The 24170-nt window shown below is 40.0% G+C and overlaps 1 protein-coding gene across 1 annotated transcript in view; it reads left to right on the forward strand.

Moving 5' to 3' along the window:
- The first annotated feature begins 809 nt into the window (after positions 1 to 809).
- Positions 810 to 24170, forward strand: part of LOC133562859 (homeobox protein aristaless-like 4) — a 105882-nt gene continuing 82521 nt past the window's right edge. Inside the window, exon 1 of the mRNA XM_061916663.1 lies at positions 810 to 1329. Within this exon, the coding sequence (XP_061772647.1) occupies positions 1041 to 1329 (289 nt within the window). The 5' untranslated portion in view covers positions 810 to 1040. The remainder of the gene's footprint in view (positions 1330 to 24170) is intronic.

Consider the following 24170-nt stretch of genomic DNA (forward strand, 5'->3'; position numbering starts at 1 on the left):
ACAAACACCACACAGAACAAACCAAAAGTAGTGAATGTTATCAACAACAGTATCAATATTAGTTATCATTTCAGCATAGCAGTGATTAAAAATCCCTCATTGACATTATCATTAGACATTTATAAAAATAATAAAAAAGTGGCTTACACTTGCATGGCATCTCATAAGCTGGACAACACACTGTGTCCAATGTTTTCACAAAGATAAAATAAGTCTTATTTTTGGTTCGTTTAATAGTTCAAACTAATTTACATTATTGCAATCAGTTGATCAAACATTGTCCTTTACAATTATAAAAGTTTTTTTTTTTTTAATTTACTACTCTGCTAGCATGTGAGCAGACTGGGGTAGATCCTGCTGAAATCTATGTATTGAATGAATACACAATCCTTTTCAATCGGGAAAATAGCATTTTTGAAGTGAGAATCGTGTTGAATCGAAAAAAAATCGATTTATAATCAAATCGAGACCCCAAGAATCGATATTGAATAGAACCGTGGGACACACAAAGATCTGCAGCCTCTTACCGCAATAACTGAAAAAGAGTTGGACGCCTTTATTTTGAAAAAAAAAAGGAAACATGTCTAATGGAGACATTGTATTATTTCTTCAAGTGCGCAGGACAAAGAGGATTTGTTTTAAAGCTGATGCTGACGTCCCATAATTGAATTAATGTCATGTGTTGTTTTTCTTTTGAGAACCCCAGAAAAAAGAAGAGAAGTAGCCCCCCCCCCCCCCCCCCCCCGGGAGTTTGTCCTCCCACCTGCTGCCTAATAGTCAGCGGCTGACACTGCGGGGACATTCTCACTTTCTCTCCTGACTACTCAGCATCTCTTCACCTTCACTTCTACTATTTGCTCAGCCTGGAGAACACTTTTTCCCCCAAAAAATATTTTTCTCTCTCCTCTTTTTGTTGACTTTTTAAACAATCCCAGATGCGCGTGTTGGTGCGTCCTGCGCGCGCCGTGCGTCAAAGTTGAAGGAGGAGGCAATAAAGGCCGGATTCTTTCCTTCTGGGGGGAACATTTAAGTTTGCGGGCATGAACGCGGATACATGCGTGTCTTACTGCGACATGACGGCCATGGATTCTTACTTCAGTCCGCCGGCCGCGGCCGCCAGGGAGCAGCAGGCCGACACCTTCAGGACTTTCAACGCCGGCTTCGGGGGACCCAAGGGACAATACGCAGACAAGTCCCGGGCTAGTCCCTTCCAGGCGCTGGACGGCGCGGAGGCCGAGGGCTCCTTCGCCAACAAGTACCCGCTCTACCTGCACTCCAGGCCCGCCTGCAAGACGCCGCCGGACGCCGGCATGCTGGCCTGCTACGCCGGTGAGTGCGTGCGCGGAACACCGCCGACCTACGGTGAAAACCCCGCTTCTCTCGCTCGGAAAAAATATATATTATGCTTGAACGAGTAAAATGTGAAATGAGAAGTTGTATTTTTATTGAAGTGAAATAAGTAAAATGAGAAGACTTAAGACAAAGTGCAATGATCCACACTAAAGGACGGAAAGGATCATGCAGCTGTGAAGTAGAATAAACATTCACCGTATTTATCAAATATAACATATATGTAATGTTTATATTTTATATATACAGTATATATGTTACTTTTATATAATATATAACAATTAACATGTACAATATTACAGTACATGCAAGATAAAATAAGAGAGTAGATCTATGGGCACGGCGTGTGCCGGTTCCCGGTTCGATCCCCAACTTCTACCAACCTCGCCACATCCTGAATGTGTGAATGCGTGTGTGTGAATGTGTGTGTGAATGTGTGTGAATGCGTGTGTGATTGTGTTTGTTAATGTGTGTGTGTGAATGTGTGTGTGTGATTGTGTGTGTGAATGTGTTCATGAAAGTGTGTGTGATTGTGTGTGTGAATGTGTGTGAATGCGTGTGTGATTGTGTTTGTTAATGTGTGTGTGTGAATGTGTGTGTGTGAATGTGTGTGTGATTGTGTGTGTGAATGTGTTCGTGAAAGTGTGTGTGATTGTGTGTGAATGTGTGTGTGATTGTGTTTGTTAATGTGTGTGTGTGAATGTGTGTGTGATTGTGTGTGTGAATGTGTTCGTGAAAGTGTGTGTGATTGTGTGTGTGAATGCGTGTGTGTGAATGTGTGTGTGAATGTGTGTGAATGCGTGTGTGATTGTGTTTGTTAATGTGTGTGTGTGAATGTGTGTGTGAATGTGTGTGTGTGAATGTGTGTGTATTGTGTGTGTGAATGTGTTCGTGAAAGTGTGTGTGATTGTGTGTGTGAATGCGTGTGCGAATGCGTGTGTGAATGTGTGTGTGATTGTGTGTGTGCATGTGTGTGTGATTGTGTGTGTGAATGTGTGTGTGAATGTCTTCGTTTAAGTGTGTATGATTGTGTGTGCGAATGTGTGTCTGAATGTGTTCGTGAAAGTGTGTGTGATTGTGTGAGTGAATGTGTGAGTGAATGTGTGTGTGTGCATGTGTGTGTGAATGTGTGTGAATGCGTGTGTGATTGTGTTTGTTAATATGTGTGTGTGAATGTGTGTGATTGTGTGTGTGAATGTGTTCGTGAAAGTGTGTGTGATTGTGTGTGTGAATGTGTGTGTGATTGTGTGTGTGAATGTGTTCGTGAAAGTGTGTGTGATTGTGTGTGTGAATGTGTGTGAATGTGTGTGTGATTGTGTTTGTTAATGTGTGTGTGTGAATGTGTGTGTGATTGTGTGTGTGAATGTGTTCGTGAAAGTGTGTGTGATTGTGTGTGTGAATGCGTGTGTGTGAATGTGTGTGTGAATGTGTGTGAATGCGTGTGTGATTGTGTTTGTTAATGTGTGTGTGTGAATGTGTGTGTGAATGTGTGTGTGTGAATGTGTGTGTATTGTGTGTGTGAATGTGTTCGTGAAAGTGTGTGTGATTGTGTGTGTGAATGCGTGTGCGAATGCGTGTGTGAATGTGTGTGTGATTGTGTGTGTGCATGTGTGTGTGATTGTGTGTGTGAATGTGTGTGTGAATGTCTTCGTTTAAGTGTGTATGATTGTGTGTGCGAATGTGTGTCTGAATGTGTTCGTGAAAGTGTGTGTGATTGTGTGAGTGAATGTGTGAGTGAATGTGTGTGTGAATGTGTGTGTGTGCATGTGTGTGTGAATGTGTGTGAATGCGTGTGTGATTGTGTTTGTTAATATGTGTGTGTGAATGTGTGTGATTGTGTGTGTGAATGTGTTCGTGAAAGTGTGTGTGATTGTGTGTGTGAATGTGTGTGTGATTGTGTGTGTGAATGCGTGTGCGAATGCGTGTGTGATTGTGTGTGTGAATGTGTTCGTGAATGTGTGTGTGATTGTGTGTGTGAATGTCTTCGTTTAAGTGTGTATGATTGTGTGTGCGAATGTGTGTCTGAATGTGTTCGTGAAAGTGTGTGTGATTGTGTGAGTGAATGTGTGTGTGAATGTGTGTGTGAATGTGTGTGTGTGCATGTGTGTGTGCATGTGTGTGAATGTGTGTGTGAATGTGTGTGTGTGTGAATGCGTGTGTGAATGTGTGTGAATGTGTGTGTGTGAATGTGTGTGTGTGAATGTGTGTGTGAATGTGTGTGTGAATGTGTGTGAATGCGTGTGTGAATGTGTGTGTGAATGTGTGTGTGAATGTGTGTGTGAATGTGTGTGAATGTGTGTGTGAATGTGTGTGAATGTGGAACTAGCGCTTTGAAGGTAGAAAAGTGACCATTTATGTCTCCATGATAAAGAAAGAGAAGGTAAAAGACAGACATCAAATATTTAGATCAGTGGTTCTCCAGTGATGTACCCCCTGTCAACATGTTTTTAACTCAAGTACCCCCTAATCCAGGGGTGTCCAAACTTTTTCCACTGAGGGCTGCAGACTGAAAAATCAAAGTATGCGAGGAACATTTTGATATTTTTCTTTTTTAAAAAGCCATACTATGGTTGTTGTTTTTCACCTTTATGACTTTCCTCAAGTTTGGTCCCCAGTCTCCAGAAGGGTCTCAGTCATAAAAATGTTAGAAATAAGTCATAAATGATTATTTTTTTTCATTTAATGCTTGAATCTCAAGATCTGTCTGTTGTTATAACATTTTTTCAAATTTAGTTTTTTATGATTATGGCCTTCATGTCAAAACACTTCTTGATATGACAAACACACAAACTATGCAACATTTCCCCCCAAAAAATTTCAAAGTGGAATATTTGACGTGAAGTAATTGAAACCCTAAATAGGTCAATAATTCATAACAATAAAAAAATAATAAGTGTTAAAAATAAGCCAAATGTATATTTATATATTTTTTACTTTTAACGCTTAAGTCTGTAGATCTCTTGATTAAATTTTTTTTTATAAGTTTTTTCATACTTTTTTGTTTGTTTGATGCCCTTTTTGTGAAAAAAAAAAAAAAAAAGTGGTTCACACAAAATATGCAATATTATCCCCCCAAAATATTTGAAAGTGAAATAGTTCCAGTGAAGTAATTGGAGGCTTCAGCAGGTCAAACACAGTCCGCATAGCAGCTTTGTGTTATTACTCTCAACATTGCAGCTTTTTATTGTTACATGTCACTGTTTACTCTTTTATTACACTTTTTTATGTTTGAAATTTTTATTATAGTATTTTTTAGAATGAGCCAGGGGCCATCAACAAATTAGCTGGGGGCCACAAATGGCCCTCGGGCCGCACTTTGGACACGCCTGCCCTAATCAGAGCAAAGCATTTTTGGTTGAAAAAAAGAGATAAAGAAGTAAAATACAACACTATGTCATCACTTTCTGATTTATTAAATTGTATAACAGTGCAAAATATTGCTCATTTCTAGTGGTCTTTCTTCAACTATTTGGAAAAAAGATTAAAAAATAACAAAAAATTCATAAATGCAGATTTCTCCACATAGAAGTAATCATCAACTTAAAGAGCCCTCTTTGGGGATTGTAATAGAGATCCATCTGGATTCATCAACTTACTTCTAAACATTTCTTCACAAAAACAGAAATCTTTAACATCAATATTTATGGAACATGTCCACAAAAAATCTAGCTGTCAACACTGAATATTGCATTGTTGTATTTCTTTTCACACTTTATGAACCTACATTCATATTTTGTTGAAGTATTATTCAATAAATATATTTATTAAGGATTTTTGAATTGTTGCTATTTTTAGAATATTTTTTTTTTAAATCTCACGTACGCCTTACATAAATCATTTTCTTTTTTTTTTTTTCAATCGGAATTGCGTGACTTTAAAAAACACATATAAATATTTTTCTTTGAAAACTACAATACTTAGTCCTTAGTTTATTATTCCTTCGGTCAGTAGTCAACAAAATAAACAAACAGTTTTACATAAACACTTGATAAACTGAAAATGTTGCAGAGCGAGAGGGTTTAGGCTGAAGTTGATGACTACAAACAATGTCAAATACAAGATGAGCTTCCTAAAAAGGACATTTCCTTTGCACAACATATAATAAACACACAACATAAAGAATGTTCAATATTTACAGTAAAGACATGTGAAGTATCCTTGCACACCTGTTAATTAAACCTTTGCACCAATCATACAAACAATTATACTTCAATTATTGTTGATATCCCACACTTCACTGACATGTATTGAATCGTAACTTCGACATTTTTTCACCCCCTTTGGGAAAGGAAAGAAGAAAAGAAAATGGAAAGAAAAAAAAGTTGTCTTATCCTCTTTGTAGTTTGATCCCTTTTTTTATTATTGTTATTGTTATATTGTTCCCACACTGCAATTACTTTGTTGTGTCACTTTTGATATGGTTTTGTCACAGAGTACTTGCCTTTTTAATTTTGTTAATTTTATTTTTGGATTTTGCATCTGGTCAAGCCATGACATTGTAACTTTCTTCTTCTTTTTTTAAGTGTTTAATGGCGGCGAGATCCTCAGGAGGTGACCTAGTGATCACTTCCTGAGGATCCTTGACGCCCAAGAATATTCATCCATCTTGCTTGCTTGATTGATTGATTGAAACTTTTATTAGTAGATTGCACAGTACAGTACATATTCCCTACAATTGACCACTAAATGCTAACACCCCAATAAGTTTTTCAACTTGTTTAAGTCGGGGTCCACCTTCATCAATTCATGGTCTGTTCTGGATCTCCTGCTGATGCTGAGCCAGAGCAGCATGGATGCATATGTACAATATCTGCGGTATTTTCCTAATAATGTCCATACTGTAAACCTTGAGTCGTTAAAGCCAAGTGCACTTCTCTCCTGAAGTGTGCATGTGAGTGTGTAGAAGTGCACGTGAGCGTGTAGAAGTGCACGTGAGTGTGTAGAAGTGCATGTGAGTGTGTAGAAGTGCACGTGAGTGTGTAGAAGTGCACGTGAGCTTGTAAAAGTGCACGTGAGCGTGTAGAAGTGCACGTGAGCGTGTAGAAGTGCACGTGAGCGTGTAGAAGTGCACGTGAGCGTGTAGAAGTGCACGTGAGCGCATAGAAGTGCACGTGAGTGCGTAGATGTGCACGTGAGTGTGTAGAAGTGCACGTGAGTGTGTATAAGTGCACGTGAGCGTGTAGAAGTGCACGTGAGTGTGTAGAAGTGCATGTGAGTGTGTAGAAGTGCACGTGAGTGTGTAGAAGTGCATGTGTGTGTGTAGAAGTGCATGTGAGTGTGTAGAAGTGCATGTGAGTGTGTAGAAGTGCATGTGAGTGTGTAGAAGTGCATGTGTGTGTGTAGAAGTGCACGTGAGTGTGTAGAAGTGCATGTGAGTGTGTAGAAGTGCATGTGTGAGTGTGTAGAAGTGCATGTGTGAGTGTGTAGAAGTGCATGTGAGTGTGTAGAAGTGCATGTGAGTGTGTAGAAGTGCACGTGAGTGTGTAGAAGTGCACGTGAGTGTGTAGAAGTGCATGTGCGTGTGTAGAAGTGCATGTGTGAGTGTGTAGAAGTGCATGTGTGTGTGTAGAAGTGCATGTGTGAGTGTGTAGAAGTGCATGTGAGTGTGTAGAAGTGCACGTGAGCGTGTAGAAGTGCACGTGAGCGTGTAGAAGTGCACGTGAGCGTGTAGAAGTGCACGTGAGCGTGTAGAAGTGCACGTGAGCGTGTAGAAGTGCACGTGAGCGCGTAGAAGTGCACGTGAGTGTGTAGAAGTGCACGTGAGCGTGTAGAAGTGCACGTGAGCGTGTAGAAGTGCACGTGAGTGTGTAGAAGTGCACGTGAGTGTGTAGAAGTGCACGTGAGTGTGTAGAAGTGCACGTGTGTGTGTAGAAGTGCATGTGTGTGTGTAGAAGTGCATGTGTGTGTGTAGAAGTGCATGTGTGAGTGTGTGGAAGTGCATGTGAGTGTGTAGAAGTGCATGTGAGTGTGTAGAAGTGCGTGTGTGAGTGTGTAGAAGTGCATGTGAGTGTGTAGAAGTGCATGTGTGAGTGTGTAGAAGTGCATGTGAGTGTGTAGAAGTGCATGTGAGTGTGTAGAAGTGCATGTGTGTGTGTAGAAGTGCATGTGTGTGTGTAGAAGTGCATGTGAGTGTGTAGAAGTGCATGTGTGAGTGTGTAGAAGTGCATGTGCGTGTGTAGAAGTGCATGCGAGTGTGTAGAAGTGCATGTGAGTGTGTAGAAGTGCATGTGTGAGTGTGTAGAAGTGCATGTGAGTGTGTAGAAGTGCATGTGCGTGTGTAGAAGTGCATGTGCGTGTGTAGAAGTGCATGCGAGTGTGTAGAAGTGCATGCGAGTGTGTAGAAGTGCATATGTGAGTGTGTAGAAGTGCATGTGTGAGTGTGTAGAAGTGCATGTGAGTGTGTAGAAGTGCATGTGTGAGTGTGTAGAAGTGTATGTGAGTGTGTAGAAGTGCATGTGTGTGTGTAGAAGTGCATGTGAGTGTGTAGAAGTGCACGTGTGAGTGTGTAGAAGTGTATGTGAGTGTGTAGAAGTGCATGTGTGTGTGTAGAAGTGCATGCGAGTGTGTAGAAGTGCATGTGTGTGTGTAGAAGTGCATGTGTGAGTGTGTAGAAGTGCATGTGAGTGTGTAGAAGTGCATGTGTGAGTGTGTAGAAGTGCATGTGAGTGTGTAGAAGTGCATGTGAGTGTGTAGAAGTGCATGTGCGTGTGTAGAAGTGCATGTGTGAGTGTAGAAGTGCATGTGTGTGTGTGTGTGTAGAAGTGCATGTGTGTGTGTAGAAGTGCATGTGAGTGTGTAGAAGTGCATGTGTGAGTGTGTAGAAGTGCATGTGAGTGTGTAGAAGTGCATGTGAGTGTGTAGAAGTGCATGTGTGAGTGTGTAGAAGTGCATGTGAGTGTGTAGAAGTGCATGTGAGTGTGTAGAAGTGCATGTGTGAGTGTGTAGAAGTGCACGTGAGTGTGTAGAAGTGCATGTGTGAGTGTGTAGAAGTGCATGTGTGAGTGTGTAGAAGTATGATGGTCCAATGGGATTTTAACTGTCAAGTTCAACTAAATATATTTGCAAAACCTACAAACTCTCCATTATCAGCATTTCTCAATGATTGACATTCAGTAAACAGTTTTGTCGGTGCAATATTAAATAGCAATTGTTTTTAAACCAAATTTAAAAACAACATTTTGCTAAAAAAGGGTTATCCTTTAACATTATTGATGTTGTTATACCCCACTTTGTACTCTTCCTTTTTAATCACATTTTAATCGTCTCCTCTCCACTCTATACGCACTTAAAAATGTTGGGTTAAAAAAATAACCCAAATTTTAACCCAACTGCAGGTTCAGAAAAGAATCGACCACTTACTTGAGTTATTTTAAAATCAACATTTTGGGTTAACTTTCTTCAACCCAACTTTTGCATTGATTTATTTCACCAAAACACAAGACAATAATGACTGTGCATGTGAGCTGTGTGCTTGGGATTTTTATGCATTAGTATTAGGGATGCACCGATTAATCGGTAACCGAATATATTCGGCCGAATATGGCAAAAAAAGCCACATTCGGCCTTCGGTGGAATGAGTTAAAAACAAGGCCGAATAGTGGCGTGTGACGCAATTATTTGACGCGGTGACGTTGGGATATGTTGTGTACCTGTATAAGTGTATGAGGTTACAAGCACACACTTATTGAGATTTAGTGGGGCCTCTGTTTACATTATTAGCCTGTTGTGTAGGCTACCTGTATAAGTGTATGAGGTTACAAGCACACACTTATTGAGATTTAGTGGGGCCTCTGTTTACATTATTAGCCTGTTGTGTAGGCTACCTGTATAAGTGTATGAGGTTACAAGCACACACTTAATTGAGATTTACTTGAGCCTTCTGTTTACATTATTAGCATATCTACTGTGGCTAAGCAGACTTTTGCCAAAAGGACAATCATTCATTTGTTGTGGGTTTATCCACTTTAATGCACTTTATTTATTTTTTTTGGAATGCATGTTTTGTTTGAAGGCCTAATATAAATGAAAAACTTTGTGCTTTTTGTGAAAAGCAAAGGCTACTGGAATATTAAAAAAAAATGTCAATATTCAATAAAAAAAATTACTTTATTTGAAAAACATGTAAATATTTATTCTAGGCTATTTATGCAATATAAATTTTTGGGGGAAAAACTGCATTCATTATTCGGCATTCGGCCTTCGGCCACAAATTTTCATTTCGGTGCATCCCTAATTTTGATCTATTTTTCTATATTCTTATGTGTTATTATGAATTTACACTAAATTAGTTTTGCTTATATATATATAAACAGGGCTTCACGGTGGCAGAGGGGTTAGTGCGTCTGCCTCACAATACGAAGTTCCTGCAGTCCTGGGTTCAAATCCAGGCTTGGGATCTTTCTGTGTGGAGTTTGCATGTTCTCCCCGTGACTGCGTGGGTTCCCTCCGGGTACTCCGGCTTCCTCCCTCCTCCAAAGACATGCACCTGGGGATAGGCCCCTCCCACCTCCGAAGACATGCACCTGGGGATAGGCCCCTCCCACCTCCAAAGACATGCACCTGGGGATAGGCCCCTCCCACCTCCAAAGACATGCACCTGGGGATAGGCCCCTCCCACTTCCAAAGACATGCACCTGGGGATAGGTTGATTGGCAACACTAAATTGGCTCTAGTGTGTGAATGTTGTCTGTCTATCTGTGTTGGCCCTGTGATGAGGGGGCGACTTGTCCAGGGTGTACCCTGCCTTCCGCCCGATTGTAGCTGAGATAGGCGCCAGCGCCCCCCGCGACCCCGAAAGGGAATAAGCGGTAGAAAATGGATGGATGGATGGATAGTTTTGCTTACAATTTCGTTGCACGATGTACAATGACAATAAATATATATTCTATTCTATTCAAAAAGTTGAGCTATGCTACCTCAATGTAAGTTAATTATTAACCCAAGTATTGGGTTGAATTGATTTAACACAAAAGCTGAGTTACGCTCACTACGATGTTGGGTTATTCCAAACCCAACTATTGGCTCGCACAATTTAGCTCTCCTTGACCCAATAGTTGGTAAACATGATACATTTTACTGCTGGTTTGTCCTACTGACCAAAATTATTTTTATTCCATTGCCGCTGACTTAGGCTGCAGCAAGACCCCGCTCTCCCCCCCCCCCCCCCCCCCCCAAAAGGGACAAGCAAGAGAAAATGGATGGATGGATAAAATATACTCAAAAGCAAAATATGAGTGTCATTTTTTTTTTTTTTTACAAAAATTGCCGTGTATGCTCATATTTCTATACAGCATGCTCCAGTATTTTCATGTACTTAAGATGTGTTTTTGTAAATAATCTTAACGAGATTAATTAATTCCCTTCAAGAAAAAAAGTACCATTTTGATGGAAAAAAAAAAAAGCCTTTTAACCCAAAAATGTGTTACTCTTTGAAAAAATAACCAAAAAACAGTTCATATTTTTGAAAAGTCCCAAATAGGTTATCCTACTTTGTACTCTTCCTTTTTAATCACATTTTAATTGTCTCCTCTCCACTCTTTTCACACTTAAAAATGTTGGGTTGAAAAAATAACCCAATTTTAACCCAACTGCTGGATCAGAAATAGACAACTCACTTATTTGAGTTATTTTAACTCAATGTTTTGGGTTATTTTTTTTCAGCCCAAATTTTGCGTTGAATTATTTGACCAAAAAGTTGAGTTATGATAACTCAATGTTGGCTGATTGTACAAACCCCGTTTCCATATGAGTTGGGAAATTGTGTTAGATGTAAATATAAACAGAATACAATGATTTGCAAATCCTTCTCAAGCCATATTCAGTTGAATATGCTACAAAGACAACATATTTGATGTTCAAACTCATAAACAAATAATCATTAACTTTAGAATTTGATGCCAGCAACACGTGACAAAGAAGTTGGGAAAGGTGGCAATAAATACTGATAAAGTTGAGGAATGCTCATCAAACACTTATTTGGAACATCCCACAGGTGTGCAGGCTAATTGGGAACAGATGGGTGCCATGATTGGGTATAAAAACAGCTTCCCAAAAAATGCTCAGTCTTTCACAAGAAAGGATGGGGCGAGGTACACCCCTTTGTCCACAACTGCGTGAGCAAATAGTCAAACAGTTTAAGAACAACCTTTCTCAAAGTGCAATTGCAAGACATTTAGGGATTACAACATCTACACTCCATAATATCATCAAAAGGTTCAGAGAATCTGGAGAAATCACTGCACGTAAGCGATGATATTACGGACCTTTGATCCCTCAGGCATCAAAAACCGACATCAATGTGTAAATGATATCACCACATGGACTCAGGAACACTTCATAAAACCACTGTCAGTAACTACAGTTGGTCACTACATCTGTAAGTGCAAGTTAAAACTCTACTAGGCAAAGCAAATCGCATTTATCAACAACACCCAGAAACGCCGCAGGCTGGGCTGGGCCCGAGCTCATCTAAGATGGACTGATGCAAAGTGAAAAGGTGTTCTGTGGTCTGACGAGTCCACATTTTAAATTATATTTGGAAACTGTGGGCGTGGTGTCCTCCGGAACAAAGAGGAAAATAACCATCCGGATTGTTATCAAAGCAAAGTGTAAAAGCCAGCATGTGTGATGGTATGGGGGTGCATTAGTGCCCAAGGCATGGGTAACTTACACATCTGTGAAGGGACCATTAATGCTGAATGGTCCATACAGGTTTTGGAGCAACATATGGTGTCATCCAAGCAACGCTATCATGGACGCCCCTGCTTATTTCAGCAAGACAATGCCAAGCCACGAGTTACAACAGTGTGGCTTCGTAAAAAAAAGAGTGCAGGTACTTTCCTGGCCCGCCTGCAGTCCAGACATGTCTCCCATGGAAAATGTGTGGCGCATTATGAAGCGTAAAATAGGACAGCGGAGACCCCGGACTGTTGAAGGACTGAAGCTCTACATAAAACAAGAATAGGAAAGAATTCCACTTTCAAAGCTTCAACAATTAGTTTCCTCAGTTCCCAAACGTTTATTGAGTGTTGTTAAAAGAAAAGGTGATGTAACACAGTGGTGAACATGCCCTTTCCCAACTACTTTGGCATGTGTTGCAGCCATGAAATTCTAAGTTAATTATTATTTGCAAAAAAAAGTTTATGAGTTTGAACATGAAATATGTTGTTTTTGTAGCATATTCAACTGAATATGGCTTGAAAATGATTTGCAAATCATTGTATTCTGTTTATATTTACATCTAACACAATTTCCCAACTCATATGGAAACTGGGTTTTTAAATAATGTTAATGAAATTAACCCATAATAAAATTACCTTCAAGAAAAAAGTAACTTTTTAATTAAAAAAAGCGCCTTTTACCCAAAAAAGTGTTACTTGCTGAAAATAACCCAAAAATGGAGTTAAAATAATACCCTCATAACCCAAAAAATTGATTGCTATTCATAAAAAGAACTATAATTGAACTCAACACTAGCAACTCATAAATTGGGTTATTAGAAAATAACCCAGCATCTTTTAGTGTGCAGCACTTTGAGACGCCATTAAAATGAACAGCATTTTAAATTATCATTATTTTTATTATGAACATAAAGACGGCACATCTTACGTTAGGCAGGACCGTGAAAAACCCAATAGTTGGGTTGGGGAATAACACAACATTAAGTTATGGTAACTCAACTTTTTGGTTAAATAATTCAACGCAAAGTTGGGTTGAAAAAATTAACCCAAAATGTTGAGTTAAAATAACTCAAACAAGGGGTTTGTCCTTTTCTTGTTTTACACAAATAGACAACAATGGCACATACTTTTTAACATTTTCATCAGACAATATTTCGGTACATTAGATGGAATTTTTACCTGCACACTAGAAAATGTTGGGTTATTTTGACAACCCAATTTATGAGTTGCCAGTGTTGGGTTACATTTTGGAGTTATTTTTATGAACAGTAATACATTTTTCGGGTTATAAGAGTAACTCCATTTCTGGGTTTTCAAAATAATGAATCATTTTTGGGTTGTTTTTCAACAAGTAACACATTTTTTCATTTTTATTAAAAAGTTACTTTTTATTAAGGGAATTTTATTATTAACATTATTTACAATCACGCAACATTGAGTTATGCTGACTCAATGTTGGGTTAAATAATTCAACCCAATAGTTGGGTTGTGGAATAACCCAACATTAAGTTATCGTAACTCAACTTTTTGGTTAAATAATTCAATGCAAAAGTTGGGTTGAAAAAATTAACCCAAAATGTTGAGTTAAAATAACTCAAACAAGGGGTTTGTCCTTTTCTTGTTTGACACAAATGGACAACAATGGCACATACTTTTTAAAATTTTTATCAGACAATATTTCGGTACATTAGATGGAATTTTTACCTGCACACTAGAAAATGTTGGGTTATTTTGACAACCCAATTTATGAGTTGCTAGTGTTGGGTTACATTTTGGAGTTATTTTTATGAACAGTAATCAATTTTTTGGGGTTATAAAAGTAACTCCATTTCTGGGTTTTCAAAATGATGAATCATTTTTGGGTTGTTTTTCAACAAGTAACACATATTTTTATTTTTTTATTAAAAACTTACTTTTTTTTTTTAAAGGGAATTTTATTATGGGTTTAAGCTCATTAACATTATTTACAATCACCCAACATTGAGTTATGCTGACTCAATGTTGGGTTAACCCATTTAACCCAATAGTTGGGTTGTGGAAATAACCCAACATTAAGTTATCGTAACTCAACTTTTTGGTAAAATAATTCAACGCAAAAGTTGGGTTGAAAAAATTAACCCCAAAATGTTGAGTTTCTGAACCAGCATATGGGTTATTTTTTTAACCCAACGTTTTTTAGTTTGTGGCATCATTTACAGGATTTCACGACATTTAAGCGTTTTTTCCACAGTAAAATACTGTAATTGAAATGTACTGAATTACCCTAAAATTTCACAGTATTTACCTTTTATTTCACAGTGAAATACGGTGTTACTGTTCAACTAAGCCTGCAAACTGATATACAATAAAAATATTTACAGTGAGCCTCTTCAATAGAAAAAAAAACATCATAAAAGTGCAAAGTCATCTAATTTTTTTTAGTAGGGGGAGTATATGTCTCCAAAGTTGTTTGGAACACTTCTGCACTTAAGTGAACTAATCTGGCGAGTGCACTGACAGCAGCTTTTGAAGGCCGTCATTAAGTGCAGCGTGCGGCAGTTAAAGAGGAGAGCTTTGCAGTGTGATTACTGAAAATGTTGCAGCCAGATGAAGACGCTGTGGCTCCGGGGAGGACACTTTTGGGGTCGAGTCAAAGCCTCAGGCGTCAACAGGCTTGCGCTCTTATGTGTGGTCCAACATTGGAGATATATTACTCACTGTTGATATTTTATCTCTTTCACCATGGCCAAAGGAAAAAAAAAGTCATCTGATATACAGGGGGAGCGTGTGTGTGTGTGTGTGTGTGTGTGTGTGGCAACATCGTCTCCGACCGCTACGTTGTTGTTTACATGGCAACCAAGCAGCGGCGAGCTGTTTGGTTTCACAGCAATGCATTGTGGCGCAAACACTACATTGTTTAGGGCAGACCTAAGAAAAGTAGGGCCCGAGGGTCACATGCGGCCCATTAAGATTTTCAATCCGACCCATGATTTTTTTAGACCTTTAACATCAAAAGTATGGGTGCCATTATGATGTGCAGTGCTGTTTTTGAACTATAGAAATTATTTCAATGGTTGAAATTAGAGATGTCCGATAATGGCTTTTTTTGCCCATATCCGATATGGTCCAACTCTTAATTACCGATTCCGATATCAACTGATACCGATATATACAGTGGTGGAATGAACATTTTGTTGTGATGCCCCGCTGGATGCATTAAACACTGTAACAAGGTTTTCCAAAATAAGAGAACTATTAAGTTATGGAAAACTGTGCCAACCTGGCACTGCCATATTTATTATTGAAGTCACAAAGTGCAATATTTTTTTTTTTTTAAACATGCCTCAAAACAGCAGCTTGGAATTTGGGACATGCTCTCCCTGAGATAATCCTGATGCCCACCAGAACTATGGGAAATACCATACTTTGACTTTCTCAAAGTCTAAGTCTAAGAAAGTGCATTATTCTTAATTTTTTTTTAAACATGCCTCAAAACAACAGCTACAAAAACAACAACAGTCCAGATTATTCTAGAGTAATAAAGTAAACGATAACATAGTCCTCCTTTAGTAGGCTGCCTGGCTTACTGTATAACAGGAAATTATAAACTAGGCTCAATCTGACCTGCTCTAACATATTTGTATGAGTAACACAAATGTGCTGCAAGCTGGTGGTGAGTGCTTGAAGTGGCCCAGCAGTCAGCCAGAGCTTCTGAAATACTGCTTTGAGACGGGGGACCTCCGTTCACTGCAAGCTGCTTTCGGTGTTTGCTTTTCATCCATCTTCCACTTGTATTCATCGTGTATCTCCTTATGATTCTTGAAGAGGTGGGAGATCTAATTGCTCGTATTAAAGAAAGATGTCTTGGTTCCTCCTCCCATAACCTAATTTTTACAGTCATTGCAAATTGCCAGTTTTTTTTATCCATCAGACACACTTTAAAATAATCCCAAACCATAGACATGGTGACGTTAGTTAGTCATTGAGCGAGCTACAGCACCAGCAACAACACACTCTTGTTATGCTTCGCTCACGGCAGTTTGATGAGGTCATCAAGTGTCGCCAGTAAACCTCTCAAGCTGCAGTCGTCAACTCCTGTGTTGTGTGTGGTAGAGGAACTACTGACTGGGTATATATCCGTGTTATACCGGATATGTACCGCTCTATACAACAGCGTTATAAAAAGTCATTGATTTAACTTTTTGAACAGATACCGTTAATTTCTGATATTACATTTTAAGGCATCATCGGCCGATATTATTGGACATTTCTAGTTGAAATCTGCACTTTCGGGTGTTATAGGATTTATTACGGTGATCTACGTAACAGCAGATGCGGAAGCAAATTTTGACAACAAATGTCTGCATAAAAGTGATAATATATCATATTGTAGGTGTTTATTACCCTTGTTTGTTTGTTATATTGTTGTGTTTTGCTTGATTGTAAAATATGTCCATGGAGGAGCTGGTCTGAGAAGTAAAAGAGCAGCAATGTTCATATGTTGTTAATATTCAGTCTTTTATTGTTAATAGCTAGTATTGTAAATACCACGTAAAAGAGGAGCGACATTCATATGTTAATATTCAGTCTTTTATTGTTCATAGTCAATAATGTAAATCCAACATAAAAGAGGAGCGATGTGCATATGTTGTTGATTTTCAGTCTTTTATTGTTCATAGTTAATATTGTAAATCCCACCTTTTCATGTACATTTTGGGTGTCCCATTCAGTAAAAAAAATGTAAAATTCCTTTTGTTTTTATTTAGGTGGGCCCAATCACACATACTGTACAGCAGATTTTTACAGTGAAATGTGTATATATCATTTATAAACACACACTCATTGCCGCCCCCAGACACATTTTGTCTCTTAATGTGACCCTCCTGAGTCAAGATATTTGCCCAGCTCTGGTTTAGGGCCACAACCAGGGCCCTAAACAATTATTATATGGGACTCCGTGATCATTTTTCATATTTTGCAAAGATGATTTCTTTTTAAAGTTATGATAAAATCCATTTTGCTGTCAAAGTTCAATAATAAGGTTGTATGAATCAAACGTGTGAATCCATTCTCTAACCTAAATGTAGATAATGGCTTTCTCAACGTAACACACTATAAACAAAACCCAAAGCAGTGAAGTCGGCACATTTGGTAAATGGTCAAATAAAAACAGAATAGGATGATTTGCAAATCCTTTTCGACTTATATTCAATTGACTAGACTACAAAGATAAATGATAAATGGGTTGTACTTGTATAGCGCTTTTCTACCTTCAAGGTACTCAAAGCGCTTTGACACTACTTCCACATTCACCAATTCACACACACATTCACACACTGATGGAGGGAGCTGCCATGCAAGGCGCCAACCAGCGCCCATCAGGAGCAAGGGTGAAGTGTCTTGCTCAGGACACAACGGACGTGACGAGGTTGGTACTAGGTGGGAATTGAACCAGGGACGCTCGGGTTGCGCACGGCCACTCTCCCCACTGCGCCAAGCTATTTAACGTTCAAACTGGTAAACTTTGATATTTTTTTGCAAATATTAGCTCATTTGGAATTCGATGCTCGCGAAATGTTTCAACAAAGCTGGCACAAGTGGCAAAAAAGACTGAAAAAGTTGAGGAATGTTCATCAAACACTTATTTGGAGCATCCCACAGGTAATTGGGAACAGGTGGGTGCCATGATTGGGTAAAAAAGCAACATCCATGGAATGCTCAGTCATTCACACAAACATGGGGCTAGGGTCACCACTTTGTGAAACATGCCTGAGCAAATTGTCGAACAGTTTAAGAACAACATTTCTCAACCAGCTCTTGCAAGGAATTTAGGGATTTCACCATCTACGGCAGGGGTCGGGAACCTTTTTGGCTGAGAGAGCCAAAAAAGCCAAATATTTTGAAATATATTTCCGTAAGAGCCATATAATATTTTTTTTAACACTGAACACAACTAAACACGTGCATTTTTAAGTAAGACCAACATTTCTAGAGTATAACAGGTCTCTTATTCTTTGTAATAACATTGTTATTCTGAAGCTAACTGTGGAGGGGGCGTGGCCGGCGGGCCTGCAGCGACAGGTGCGTGGATGGCCCACCCGGGCCTTGTTATCTAATCACCTGTCGATGTGTTATAAGCAGCAGCCAGGAGGAGAGACTGGGTTGGGGCTGGAAATACAATTGCTGGAAAGCAACTAAGAGACTTATTGAAAAATAAAACAATATTGTAACCCTGAAACAGGCTCTCATGTCGGTGCTTGGGGTTCTGAAGAACCCCCAGGAGGGCAAGCCCCACACTAACCAATAATAAATAAATAACTTCTTACCATTAACGCAACTTTTAGGTTCCCTATCCCTGATCTACGGTCTATCATATCATCAAAAGGTTCGGAGAACCTGGAGAAATCACTGCATGTAAGCAACGAGGTTTGATTGATTGATTGATTGATACTTTTATCAGTAGATTGCACAGTACAGTACATATTCCGTACAATTGACCACTAAATGGTAACACCCCAATAAGTTTTTCAACTTGTTTAAGTCGGGGTCCACCTTAATCAATTCATGGTAGGCTTCTTCTTCTTTTCGTGTCTTTGAAGCATGTGGTTATATGACAGTTTCCCATTTCTTTACTCAGTCTTTTGCATTGTGGTTGAACTCTGCGAGATCTTTGAAGCTGCACTGGTTGGGTAGCAGAGGACAGGCAAGGCGGCGCTGCATCGTCTGGTCCTCTTCTCCGCATTCGCAGGTGGTTGGACCGGTTTTGTAGCTCTATCTGGTCATACCAGCTTTTGATCGCCCTGTTCTTGTTCTCAGGCGGTTTAGTGTCTTCCACTGGACCCATGGTGTTTCAGACCTGGGGGGGCAGGTCCTCAGAAGGGGGGATTCCATCTCAATAGGAGGGGGGGGGTCTTTCTCCTGTCTTTGTGTCCATAGCTGGAGTCTGGTTTCTTCCTGAGATGTTGGTAGGGGCTGCTTATTGCTGAGGAAGCTTCTCCTTGACTCCAGACGTTGGGCTGAGGGTTCACGTCCATGGAGGAGGTTGCGTTTGTCACTGGTAGCTTTTGTGAACTCTACTCGGCTGGCAACTTCCCGTCTCACGTCTGCAGGCGCAATGCCAGCGAAGAGACGTAGGTTGTTCAGGTTGGGAGGCTTCAAGCAACCAGTGATCATGAGGCAGATGTTGTTCAGTACTGGGTCGAGTTTCTTGGCATGGGTTGATCTCTCCCATACAGGACATGCATACTCCACCGCCAAAGCAGTACATCTTAGTGTGTGTGCTGTGGCTCCCCATTTGGAATTTGTCAGTTTCCGTAAGATGTTGTTTCGGGAACTGACAAGGCTGAAAACTGACATTTGAATTGACCTTCAATCCCTCAGGCTGCATAGGAGCTGAACTGCATTATCCATCCATCCATCTATTTTCTACCTCTTATCCCCTTCATGGTCGCTGGCGCCTATCTCAGCTACAATTGGGTGGAAGTCGAGGTGCACCCTGGACAAGCCACCACCTCATCGCAGGGCCAACACAGATAGACAGACAACATTCACACACTAGGGACCATTTAGTGTTGCCAATCAACCTATCCCCAGGTGCACGTCTTTGGAGGTGGGAGGGGCTTATCCCCAAGTGCATGTCTTTGGAAGTGGGAGGAAGCCGTAAGAGCCATATAATATTTTTTTTAACACTGAACACAACTAAACACGTGCATTTTTAAGTAAGACCAACATTTCTAGAGTATAACAGGTCTCTTATTCATTGTAATAACATTGTTATTCTGAAGCTAACTGTGGAGGGGGCGTGGCCGGCGGGCCTGCAGTGACAGGTGCGTAGATGGCCCACCCGGGCCTTGTTATCTAATCACCTGTCGATGTGTTATAAGCAGCAGCCAGGAGGAGAGACTGGGTTGGGGCTGGAAATACAATTGCTGGAAAGCAACTAAGAGACTTATTGAAAAATAAAACAATATTGTAACCCTGAAACAGGCTCTCATGTCGGTGCTTGGGGGTCTGAAGAACCCCCAGGAGGGCAAGCCCCACACTAACCAATAATAAATAAATAACTTCTTACCATTAACGCAACTTTTAGGTTCCCTATCCCTGATCTACGGTCTATCATATCATCAAAAGGTTCGGAGAACCTGGAGAAATCACTGCATGTAAGCAACAAGGTTTGATTGATTGATTGATTGATACTTTTATCAGTAGATTGCACAGTACAGTACATATTCCGTACAATTGACCACTAAATGGTAACACCCCAATAAGTTTTTCAACTTGTTTAAGTCGGGGTCCACCTTAATCAATTCATGGTAGGCTTCTTCTTCTTTTCGTGTCTTTGAAGCATGTGGTTATATGACAGTTTCCCATTTCTTTACTCAGTCTTTTGCATTGTGGTTGAACTCTGCGAGATCTTTGAAGCTGCACTGGTTGGGTAGCAGAGGACAGGCAAGGCGGCGCTGCATCGTGTGGTCCTCTTCTCCGCATTCGCAGGTGGTTGGACCGGTTTTGTAGCTCCATCTGGTCATACCAGCTTTTGATCGCCCTGTTCTTGTTCTCAGGCGGTTTAGTGTCTTCCACTGGACCCATGGTGTTTCAGACCTGGGGGGGCAGGTCCTCAGAAGGGGGGATTCCATCTCAATAGGAGGGGGGGGGTCTTTCTCCTGTCTTTGTGTCCATAGCTGGAGTCTGGTTTCTTCCTGAGATGTTGGTAGGGGCTGCTTATTGCTGAGGAAGCTTCTCCTTGACTCCAGACGTTGGGCTGAGGGTTCACGTCCATGGAGGAGGTTGCGTTTGTCACTGGTAGCTTTTGTGAACTCTACTCGGCTGGCAACTTCCCGTCTCACGTCTGCAGGCGCAATGCCAGCGAAGAGACGTAGGTTGTTCAGGTTGGGAGGCTTCAAGCAACCAGTGATCATGAGGCAGATGTTGTTCAGTACTGGGTCGGGTTTCTTGGCATGGGTTGATCTCTCCCATACAGGACATGCATACTCCACCGAGGAATAGCACAAGGCCAAAGCAGTACATCTTAGTGTGTGTGCTGTGGCTCCCCATTTGGAATTTGTCAGTTTCCGTAAGATGTTGTTTCGGGAACTGACAAGGCTGAAAACTGACATTTGAATTGACCTTCAATCCCTCAGGCTGCATAGGAGCTGAACTGCATTATCCATCCATCCATCTATTTTCTACCGCTTATCCCCTTCATGGTCGCTGGCGCCTATCTCAGCTACAATTGGGTGGAAGGCGAGGTACACCCTGGACAAGCCACCACCTCATCGCAGGGCCAACACAGATAGACAGACAACATTCACACACTAGTGACCATTTAGTGTTGCCAATCAACCTATCCCCAGGTGCACGTCTTTGGAGGTGGGAGGGGCTTATCCCCAGGTGCATGTCTTTGGAGGTGGGAGGGGCTTATCCCCAAGTGCATGTCTTTGGAGGTGGGAGGGGCCTATCCCCAGGTGCCTGTCTTTGGAGGTGGGAGGAAGCCGGAGTACCCGCAGGGAACCCCCCAGTCACGAGGAGGACATGCAAACTCCACACAGAAAGATCCCGAGCCCGGGATTGAACCCAGGACTACTCAGGACCTTCGTATTGTGAGGCACATGCACTAACCCCTGTACCACCGTGCTGCCCTGAACTGCATTATATTGACAGGTATTTCTAGTTTTACAACATATATTGTTTTTTTTTTGTTTACCTTTATCGGGAAAAAAAATCCCATTGAAACTAAAAAATTATTTTTCCAAGGAAGTCCTGGCCAAGAGGCAGCAGAATTACACATAGAAATGACATTTTGCTAGGAATGTAACGGTATGTGTATTTGTATTGAACCGTTTCGGTACGGGGGTGTACCGAAAGAGTTTGTAAGCTAAAGTCTTAACAAGCTGCTTTGCTTCTTCTGCCTCTGTGTCAGCACCCAGCATTGTTCCACCCACACAACCATCTGATTGGTTACATGTATAGCGGTAATAGCCAGTCAGCAGTGTGTATTCAGAGTGCATGTAGTCAATGCTTCAGCATCGAGCAGATAGGTGTTTAACAGGTGAGCATAAGGCAGCGTACTCTCCCCAAATGATAATAAACACCTCCCAGTCAACTACTACTAACATCACTATGAGCCTTTTGACCTTCTAGAAACTTAATCTGCAGCTCTGCTTGTTCGCAGTTCTGGCTTGAGGTGAAGGCTAATTAGCTTTTGTGCGTAATGGCTCATTTGCTGTGTGTGTGTGTGTGTGTGTGTTTTACGGACAGAAAAGCTTTGAATGGCAGGGTCCCTGCTATCACATGTTGACAAAAATATAACATTTACATAATAAAAATCAACTACAGGCTTCCCAAATGCTGTAATAAATGAAGCATGATGAGTTGACTTGAAACTGTTTAATGTTGCACTTTTTATATGTAAAAGAAAAGTTTTGTCATTTTATTTAACCTGAGCAACAATTTGAGGCAGTTTAATGTGGATTAACGTGGGCAGAATTATTATAGTGTTCCCAATGTTAAAAGGATAAAGCCATTGTTTACAAATTTGGTAAATAAATAACCAAAAATTTATATTTTGTTGTTTTCTTACTGTACCAAAAATTAACCGAACCGTGACCTCTAAACCGAGGTACGTACCGAACCGAAAATGTTGTGTATCGTTACACCCCTACTTTTTACACAGTAAAATGACAAGATGGACATCAATTAAAACCGTTACAGGCTGCTTCAAATGCTCCCAGAATAGATTTAAAAGCATTTGAGGGAAAAAAAAAAAAAATCAGTCAACTTCCAGTTTCTGTGTTGCATGTTCCAAGCACAAGGAGCTGCAAAGACAAAAGTTTTTTCCCCCAATTTAGTGCAAGCAGAAGGGACAGAAAGCAACATCTGATCCTTGGATCTCAGAGCATAAGTTTGTACTTTTCTGTGTAATCAATGTAGGGTCAATTTTAGTGTTGGTACATAAAGTAAGCCAACATTTCTACACCGCTTTAAACGACAACTTAAAAAATAAAACAATAAAGATCAGAATACCTATATTGTCATTGAATGGAAACAACAAATTTGGACAGCAATCCAGCTCAGTGCTTTTTAAAACAACCTACATAAAATAGTCTTAAAACAACAAAATAGGGCTGGGCGATATGGCCTTTTATTAATATCTCCATATTTTTAGTCCATGTGACGATACAGCATATATATCTCCATATTTTGCCTTGAATGAACACTTGATGCATATAATGACAGCAGTATGATGATTCTATGTGTCTACATTCAAACATTCTTCTTCATACTGCATTCATATATGCTACTTTTAAACTTTCATGCAGAGAGGGAAATCACAACTAAAAGTGTATTTATGAAACAGTTATTAAGCAGTGGCACAAACATTCATGTCATTTCCAAAACAGAAAGCGCAAGATTGTCAGAGACATTTTAAAACAAGCTATGAGTGCACTTTTGTGCATGATGTCACTAAGATGACATATCAAAACAACACTAAATTAAAGTGCACTTTTTGTACAGAACGCCACTACAATAGTTTAAAACAAATAAAGTGCACTTTTATGCATGATGTCACTAAGATGACATATCAAAACAACACTCAATTAAAGTGCACCTTTTGTACAGAACGCCACTACAATAGTTTAAAACAAATAAAGTGCACTTTTGTGCATGATGTCACTAAGATGACATATCAAAACAACACTAAATTAAAGTGCACTTTTTGTACAGAACGTCACTACAATAGTTTAAAACAAATAAAGTGCACTTTTGTGCATGATGTCACTAAGATGACATATCAAAACAACACTCAATTAAAGTGCACTTTTTGTACAGAACGTCACTACAATAGTTTAAAACAAATAAAGTGCACTTTTGTGCATGATGTCACTAAGATGACATGTCAAAACAACACTCAATTAAAGTGCACTTTTTGTACAGAACGCCACTACAATAGTTTAAAACAAATAAAGTGCACTTTTGTGCATGATGTCACTAAGATGACATATCAAAACAACACTCAATTAAAGTGCACTTTTTGTACAGAACGCCACTACAATAGTTTAAAACAAATAAAGTGCACTTTTGTGCATGATGTCACTAAGATGACATATCAAAACAACACTCAATTAAAGTGCACTTTTTGTACAGAACGCCACTACAATAGTT

This window comes from Nerophis ophidion, linkage group LG12, assembly GCF_033978795.1.
Source record: "Nerophis ophidion isolate RoL-2023_Sa linkage group LG12, RoL_Noph_v1.0, whole genome shotgun sequence".
In the NCBI taxonomy this organism is placed as follows: domain Eukaryota; kingdom Metazoa; phylum Chordata; class Actinopteri; order Syngnathiformes; family Syngnathidae; genus Nerophis; species Nerophis ophidion.